This window comes from Cariama cristata, unplaced genomic scaffold, assembly GCF_000690535.1.
Source record: "Cariama cristata isolate BGI_N322 unplaced genomic scaffold, ASM69053v1 scaffold22126, whole genome shotgun sequence".
Taxonomy (NCBI): Eukaryota; Metazoa; Chordata; class Aves; order Cariamiformes; family Cariamidae; genus Cariama; species Cariama cristata.
Window position 1 is genome coordinate 47,371 of NW_009624164.1, and position 8,547 is coordinate 55,917.

The 8,547-nt window shown below is 46.4% G+C and overlaps 1 protein-coding gene across 1 annotated transcript in view; it reads right to left on the reverse strand.

Annotated features, from left to right (window-relative positions):
• Positions 1 to 8,100, reverse strand: part of SLC24A3 (solute carrier family 24 (sodium/potassium/calcium exchanger), member 3) — a 31,930-nt gene extending 23,830 nt beyond the window's left edge. Inside the window, exons 1-4 of the mRNA XM_009703074.1 lie at positions 7,996 to 8,100; positions 6,994 to 7,068; positions 2,212 to 2,237; positions 477 to 530 (exon numbers count right to left, since the gene is read on the reverse strand). Coding sequence (XP_009701376.1) covers positions 477 to 530; positions 2,212 to 2,237; positions 6,994 to 7,068; positions 7,996 to 8,100 — 260 coding nt within the window. The remainder of the gene's footprint in view (positions 1 to 476; positions 531 to 2,211; positions 2,238 to 6,993; positions 7,069 to 7,995) is intronic.
• Positions 8,101 to 8,547: the final 447 nt, after the last annotated feature.

Sequence of the window (8,547 nt, forward strand, 5' to 3'; positions counted from 1 at the left end):
AGAACAAATTGCTGTGGAGTTTAGCACCCACAGAAAGTAGATTGGAATCTCCTGCCTGTTTATTTCTGAGTAGGGTTGCTAAAGCGAAGTCAGAAGAGGCTGCTTCGGTGAGACTCGGAGACGGATTTGGTTCTCTGCTTTGCCACAGACCTGCTGCGTTAGCCTTGGTCGGTTCACACGGGGTGAGACCCGCAAAGCATCATCCACCTTTAAATGTCTGATCCTCGGATCTGTACTACGGGGACAAGCAGCCCCTTCCTGCCTCATCAGGATAAATTTCAGGTAAGTACATGACAGGGCAAAGTGCTTTAAGCCCTGCTATTAGAGGTGCTGCTGGCGTGCAAGCTGGGTGATGCAATGGAAGCCCTGCCCGCAGCTGGTGGCTCTCTTTTAATTAATTACCTTTGCAACCTCTGGAAAAGCACTGGAGCAGGGAGCTTTACAATCTAAACAAGCCGAGGGTGCATTTGACTTACTTCATGATAACGATGTAGATGACATACATCAGCACTAAGACTAAGGACTCCCACCTGTAAACAAGAGCAACACAGAAAACACATCAGAGCAGGGCATGGCAGTTTGCTGCCCGAGTTCAGCCATTCCCCCATCTGTCATGCCACAAATTTGCAGAAAGGCTTGACCCTCTTGGGCTGTCTTAACACACCTCTAGAAAAGGGGATGCGTAAAGAAATGGCTCACACACACGTGTGATACCTCCTTTGTTTTCTTGACTTCTGCTCTGGTTTTACTTGGCCAAATCAACCCGTCAGCTAAGAACAAGTGACTAAACCCAGAAGTTCAGTGAACAAATCGTGCACCCAGCCGACACTTCTGTAAGGACAATACCTGGGGGGGCTTTGGCAGAGAGGGGAGCACCCATCCTGCTCTGCCTGCATGGGTGTAAGGCAGGTCGTTGGGTTTTTTGAGCATGCTAAAGCACACCCATCGTGCTGAGACAACCTGAACAAGTAGCAGCTGCTCTTTCGATACTGCTGCTGCATAACCGCTGAGAATGCAGCAGGCAGCAGTTAAACTGCTGATTAGGTATTATCAGGTTTTTTCTCCACTGTTTCTGTGTCAAACTAATGAAATTTGTAGGAAAACAAAATAGAATATCACTTTTAGCACTTTTAGGTAATCTTTTTCATTGACCAAATTGCTGTATTCTGCATATTTCCCTATGGCAAACTGCTAGTCCTTGTGGAAATCACCCATTATCAGGCTGCTGTATACTAAAAGTCACGGGCCATTTTCTCTTTAAGGATTTTGAGACATTGCACTAACCATATCAGTATCTTATTCCCTGCTTCTGGCAGTTCAACACTCAGCTTCTGCCTTGGTGTGTTTTAGTTGAAAGGCACGGTCAAATACAATTGGGCCTCGAGTCAATTTTAGTTAAAAAAACAAAACAAAACAAAACAAAACAAGCCATTGCAAAACTCAGTGTTTGAGAAATCCTTCTCTGAAATTAAACATTAATCCCCCAGTGAGAACAAGTTTAAGAAAACATGCAACCCAAAAAGCCTGACTCCCTCTAGAGCTTGTAATCTAAATAATACTGGCTGTGAGTGAAATCAAAGCTACCACTGTCACTCTACAAGCCCTGAGAGGTGCTGAAAACAAAACCATGAAAGCAAAACAAGTGAAAGTACACTTTTAAAAGTGTTTGAAGCCCTCTAACCCACCATACCTATTGCAGTACATTTAAGCACATTCATGGGGGTATTAGCATTTTTTTCTTTCTTTCTTTAAACTGGTCATTTGCTCTTTAATACTGCCTTAGGAGCTTTTTGGGTTTTAAATTATTAAGTTATTAAAAAATCCAAATATTGGACCACACTTATTTATGACTGCTTGGGTGACCCTTTCCATTCCCAGGCGGCCAACATCCCTGGCACACCGGTACCCAAGCAGCAGTCTCTGCCTCTGCTGAGCACATCATCATCCTCGGGCTGCTGCAGGGTGTGCAGAGGGCACTGACTGCCGCCGCTGTATCAGGAAACAGTCTAAGGGATGCTATCCTAGGCTTTCCTCTCAGGCTCGGAAAATGTATTATTCTAGCCCATCTTGTGCTGAGGTTTTTCATGCAGCAGGAAACTGCTGCCTGAATTGCTCTGCTAAACTTTTTAGCTTTCCCCTCCTCTCCTGATGAACCCTACTTATTGCGGCTTTTGTGGTATAACCAGAAAAAATGAAAAGGGATTCACTTACCAGGAAACTTTTTCGTCATAAATAAACTGTGGAGAAAAGGTTTGAAAATAGGCATGTTATACACGAAATCACAGCTGAAAACAGTTAATCACCTGAACAGGGGACAGAGCGGGCAGAGCAATCCAGGGCTCAGGGCTGTCTGGTCTGTTTTGGCATTGTTCTTCTGCCCAGTCTTTGAACTTTTCAACCCTTAGTTTTTCTCACCTAGTAAAGGTAGGTAGGTACATTCCTTCCCAAATACCACGGGATCCTTGCGTAACTGGGGCTATTGCAGCAGCAAAGCAGAAACAGTTGCAAGGAAAATAAAACTGAGTCAGAGAAGGGGCCGTACCTGCCTCTGAACTGCACAGCTGGTCTCACCAGAGACACGGCCTCTTCCCCTGACCCGTTCTTGGGTGGCAAGTGGGCGATCAGTATGCAGATGTACAGTCAGCTCCACAGCCACTGTGAAATTTTGCTGGCTAAGAACTGGCCCAGGGGCATTATTTCCCTAAGATCTACATGATCACCACGCTATCTAACTACTGTGACAGTCATTTTAGCACACCCACAGAGGGGTGCTGAAGCTTTCATAACAATGCTATGGAAGCCTTCTTGGCAAAGAAATGTGTTTCTTCCTGCCTGTGTAAGATGCTGTGTGTTGGGGAAGAGACAACGCTATGTCAGAGCTGTGAAGGGTGTTTGCCCATCTATGCCTGATTTTGGGACAGTCTGAAGAGGCAGATGTCAGGAGGTGTGACCGGCAGATGGCTGCAGTGCTCCACAACTGGGCCCTTCCCCAGCCCACGCTCCACTACCCCCAGCAGCCCTATGGGAGCAGAGAGGGCTGCCACCCTCCCTTGCTGGCAACACCCCTGTGTCTCCGTTTCTCCTTCCACCTCAGATGTACAACTGTGGAGGGCTGCTCTCACTGCCCATCTCGGCTGTCGCTGAGCAGGGGACCCCAGCACGGCTCAACCTGTGTGCCACAGAAACAATTTGGTTGGAAGAGACCTCCGGGATCATCAAGTCCAACCATTGCCCCAACACCCCCATGTCAACAAGACCATGGCACTAAGTGCCACGTCCAGTCTTTTCTTAAACACCTCCAGGGATAGGGACTCCACCACCTCCCTGGGCAGCCCATTCCAACGCCTAACGACCCTTTCTGGGAAGAAATGCCTTCTCATTTCTAGCCTGAACTTCTCCTGGTGCAGTTTCAGACTATGCCCTCTTGTCTTGTCACTGGTTACTTGGGAGAAGAGACCGACCCCCACCTGGCTACCCCCTCCTTTCAGGTCATTGTGGAGAGCGATCAGGTCTCCCCTCAGCCTCCTCTTCTCCAGACCAAACCCCCTCAGCTCCCTCAGCCGCTCCCCATCAGACTTGTGCTCCAGACCCTTCCCCACCTTCGTTGCCCTTCTCTGGACTCGCTCCAGCACCTCAAGGCCTTTCGTGAAGTGGCTGCTGCAGCAGGAGGGCCTGACGGCCAGCCAGGCCGCCTGGCCTGTGCGCAGGGTTCCCCGGGAGGGCCGGTCCTTCATGGCAGCACAGGGCCTCTCTGGGAGGTTGGAGCTGGGGTCGCACCCAGCAACCTGCAGCTCCGCGGCCTGGGCAGCCGCTCTACTCTGTCAGCCTGGGTGAGGAGCCTGCTTCCCGTCCAGTCCTTCCAAAGTACCTGCGCCTGCTTGCAGCTCCACGCTGTGCGGAGAGGTGGAAATGCTGTGTTTGCACTACAGAAACACATCCATGGCAGCGCACCAGAGATAAAGGGAGGGAAAGGGAACGAGCCTCTGAAAGCACAATGAAGCACTTCCCTTCAGCTATATAGCCTGTAAAGAGCAACTCCTGCGTGACAGCCAGCACCAAGCAATAGTTACATTGGTTACTGGAAGAAAACATGACCACAAAATGTTATGCGTGTTGTAAGTTACAGCTCCCAGTCACCGTGATCTAATCTGACATGGCCTGTTTTAGGTTACAATGTGTTGGTGTGATGGGGCATGAAAGCATGTGCATTGACCTTTGTGATTAAAAATAGCAGCCATCCCACTTTTCTCACTAATGACTCTGACCATGTCCCTTCAAGTTAAGACACACAGGCATCTTTTTCCTTTCAAGGGAAAAAAGGAGTAACAGTTTTGCCAAGCTCTACAAGAAGACAAGGCAGCTTTATAGTATTATTTTAAGGTTAAAAAAGAAAATCACAGGGCTGAATCGAGGTGAGGTTAAGTATGGTGAGTGTTGTTTATCAACTTCTAATCTCTGTGATTTAGAGTTCACTTATTCTTATCAAATGACCTGGAGCACCAAACAGGTGAGTTTATACTGCTTTGCTATTTATTACTGCAGCACTGCAATTCCTCTGTTAGTGGAAATGGAAGGAGACAAAGTCACATTGATTTACCCAGCAGAATATCAAGTCTTTTAAAGTTGCTGAATCTCAACATTGACAGGAATGTATTTATTTCCCCTCAGGTGTATTTGTGAATAGTAAAGACACCAGTGGAGTGCAACTTAGAATACAGCACCACAAGCTGCTGTTTAAAATACTATGAGAGCAACCTTCTACAAGCAGTATCATCCCTCAAGAGAGATGATTGTATTTCAGCTGCAGTGAAGTCTCAATGCCCTGATATGGCAAATCATCCCTATCTGACAAAGCATTTAAGTGACTTCTAAAATTTAAGGTGCATAGAAATCTAATGAAGGGGGAACCGCACACAGGTCATGCTACGCTCTGTATGGAGCCTGTGGCTTGTCTCCCAGCTGGGCCATGGTGGACTGGAGAGTCAGTATTTGAATAACAATGTGCTGCCACCTAAATTTGATTCTGCCTTAAAAGGATAGGAAAGATCTGAGCTACTGTGAAGCCAGGGGTCCCCTGGTGAGTGAAGGGAAGGAGAAACTTCTTAAACTGAAGCAGTGTTCGACTCTGAAAGGAGAAATCCTCATCTGCCATCAACTGGGGAGCAATATTGCATACAAAAAGGTTGGTAAATCAGCTGGAAGCCAAATCTTTAATCATTTAAAATCTTTTCCCTTTCTCCCATTTTTCCCTGTTTTTCTCTAACAGGTGTTTAAAAGTCATTTGCAATGATTGCTGTGGAGTAACGCTGAAGAGAAGTGGAACGTGCTCCACATCTCCCAAGCCACAATTAGCCATGTAGCGTTGCAACATGGGAATAAGAGTTTTGGCAATCCCTTCAAGCCTCCACTAATGCGTGGAATTGCACAGCCCTGCTGCCCTGGCTGCGTGAAGGACCTTGAACCTCATAGCTGATAAGGTGAGCAGAAGAGTGGGCGTACGTCTGGAGAGAAGACAACCCAAGCCTTAGGAAAAAAATAACAGTATCCTGATATTATGAGACACATTCCCAAAAGAAAAGGACTTCTGTAGTTCTGTAATTATGAAGAACGGCTATACAGAAATAAAGTATAGGAGAAAAGTCTTAAGGACAACAGAGATGTCTGTTCAATGAGCCACACAACTTCCTCATTATATAGGATACATAGCTAGGAATTTCAGGCGTGCACTGGACGCAATACAACAGAGAATGGTTCTCAACATCCTGAAGCAGCTGACAACCACAAGGATGAACCAGCCATGAAAAATACCTGCCTTGATTAAAGAATTTAAAAATCCATGACAGATTCAACAGTTTTTTAACTTGTCTGCCACCTTACAATAAATGAAACACCCAATCCAAATAACAGGAGGCTAAATGCCCGGCAGCTGCCCACATCTGTGCTTTCCATGGAGTAAACTAAGAGAATGTCTACTAGATGTCTTTAAGCTCGTGCAATGTAATTTATTACAATGAGTGGGTGTGGCCAAGTTTGTTGTTCAGCAACAATTTTTGGTATGAGGTTACTGTCAAGCTGTCAAAGAAAAAAACCAAGTTTTTTGTTTTGCAGCTCATTGCTATTAATTTTGTAGAAAAGTTATTTTTCATCAGGTGCAAAAAGGCTGGCCCTGCAGTATGAAGAACAAAAGTACCAACAGGTTGAGGCAAACCCTCCGCTTGAGATTAGACAGATATAGGCCTTCGCACCTACAGAATATGTACGGTATACAGGCATGTGCAGAATGAAGGCAAAACAAAACACACTGTGGAAACTGCAAGTAATAAAAGTAGTGCAAACTTCAGAAATGCAAGTGTTCGTCTTCTGACTCTGAAGTTCCCTTTTTGCTTACATACAGAAGTTAACCTCACAAAATCACTCTTCCTTTCTTAGGGAATCTAAGATCCTAGACTAGGCTGGAACAACAACAAAAAAAAGGCAAAGTAGCAACTGTTACCAGGAAAGTAAAATTTTACATTTCCTGACTTTCTTTGGTACTGGTTGCAAAGGTAATGCTAAACTGACAGCAGTCTCTTTATCTAAACACTCGTGCTAATATATTTTCACTGTATAGCCCAATTTGGAGAGATTTGGAGTACTTACTTACTGAGCTTGATGAAAGCTGGAATAGGAGCAGCACTAAGAATTACTGAAAGTGTAGCCTTCATTAGAGGATTTGCTGCTAGTGTGCACTGAACAAGACCTGCCCTAATTATGTGTGGAAAAACTAACTTTAATGTTTTGTAGCTGTTGAGGATCTCTTTCCTCTGGTCAGAGGAAAGCTCAGCTTTTCTACAGAACCAGGGAGTTCACAAGTACATTTTTCCACAAGCAGAAAACCACGTGGCTCCTGGAGCTAGGATCTTAGCTACAAGACTATGATTTCTTAGCAGGTTCCCTTTACAAGTGGCAGTAGTCCTGTGGGCTCCCACAGAAGAATAACCTTCAAAAACTTACCACAATGAGTGCAACAACGGACAGTGTATAGTAGATTGAATCTCTCAAGAGACTCCACGATGACAGTGCAACGACCTGGGAAAACAGGCAAAGACAAGATGTCAGCCAGGCTCTCATCAGCACGACTGCCACGCTAAACACTGTGTGCCAAAGTTAAGCCCGTCATTCTGCATAAGCTGTTCCCACGCATGCTAGGACACAAAAAAGAGACCCAAGCCAGGAAACACACTGGCTTTCCACAGCCTCTTGAGGAACAGCCACTACGGAGATGGAGTGATGGCCAAGTATAAAGTCACGGGCAGTGGATGACTTCCACACAAAGTCACCGACGTGCTAAATCACACCAGTGTTGTCAAAGTCATGGGAAGGGGAATCAAGTCCCAAGTATTTATGGATGACAGAGAAGTTTCCCACCAGCTCAGCAGCCTATCCAATATCCTTTTCCTCCCGAAATTCCTGCCGTACACATACCACAGAGCTACTACCAAGGTAGTAGCAGCTTCTGCAAACTGAGCAGTCCCTCAGGTCTGGCTAGGTGCTGCAGCTGGAGGTGGCTGAACCGAGCTGGGGGTGGCGGAACCGCAAGCAGGCGCGGGGCAGCCTGCCATGGAAGAGGCTGTGGGTGCTGCTGCTGTCAGGGTGTCAGGGCAGCGGGAAGGGGCTCAGCTTTACCAGCAAGACCCTTCTGTGCCAGCACTGATGCTCAGCAATGAGTGTCTTGATGGAGAATGGTCACAGGAGATGAACAGCCCTGTCAAGTCTCTGGGGCAGGACGTGACCACTCCGTTCACCCATGCTGTGGTTTGCATCTATTTCTTGTATTAATTTTCTCCAGCCTGGGTCTCCTGCCTTCCTTGAGAGAGGAAACCAACCTGAAACGCTGAGCAAGAATGCAAGGCAGGCAATGGCCCAGCAGGCTGGGGAGCACCACCAGACACAGTCCCCAGCTTCTGCCTAGCAATGGGGGTCCTCTCCATCCTTGTCCTACCACCACGTGCCTACATCCACCACAAGTCCAGCTGCTGGCATCTCATACACTAGGTGTCCAGGAATTTTAGACTGCTGGATGATGGGCTTGTCCTTCCTAAAACTGTCAACTTGACCCATGCTGAACTTATTCAAGGGAGGATAACTTGGGCAACAGAAGTCACACTGCAAAACAAAGAGTCTGACCACACAGCGCAGCCAGATCCCCAGCACGCTGCTACCCTGAACCTCAGCAGAGCCATGACTTCGCCCACAACACTGATGGTGACACTACAGCTTCATGTGCACCTGCACAGGTTTTGGGACAAATATTCAAGTTAACACTCCAGCAAAGTGTTAAGAACAAAACCCAGGAATTTATATGCAACAGAGGATTAAATGGGATTGCTGTGCAGTTCATTTCACTTGACACTTTCCAAAGACACGGAAATGAGAAGGAATTGTCACTGTAGGCTGAATAAGCCTGCAATTCAGATCTTAGAAGAAAAAACTATCAGTGAATAAGTTAGCCTTTAACTTCATTAATAGTATTCAAAAGGGCAGATTAAAAGCAGTCATGTGGTAGTA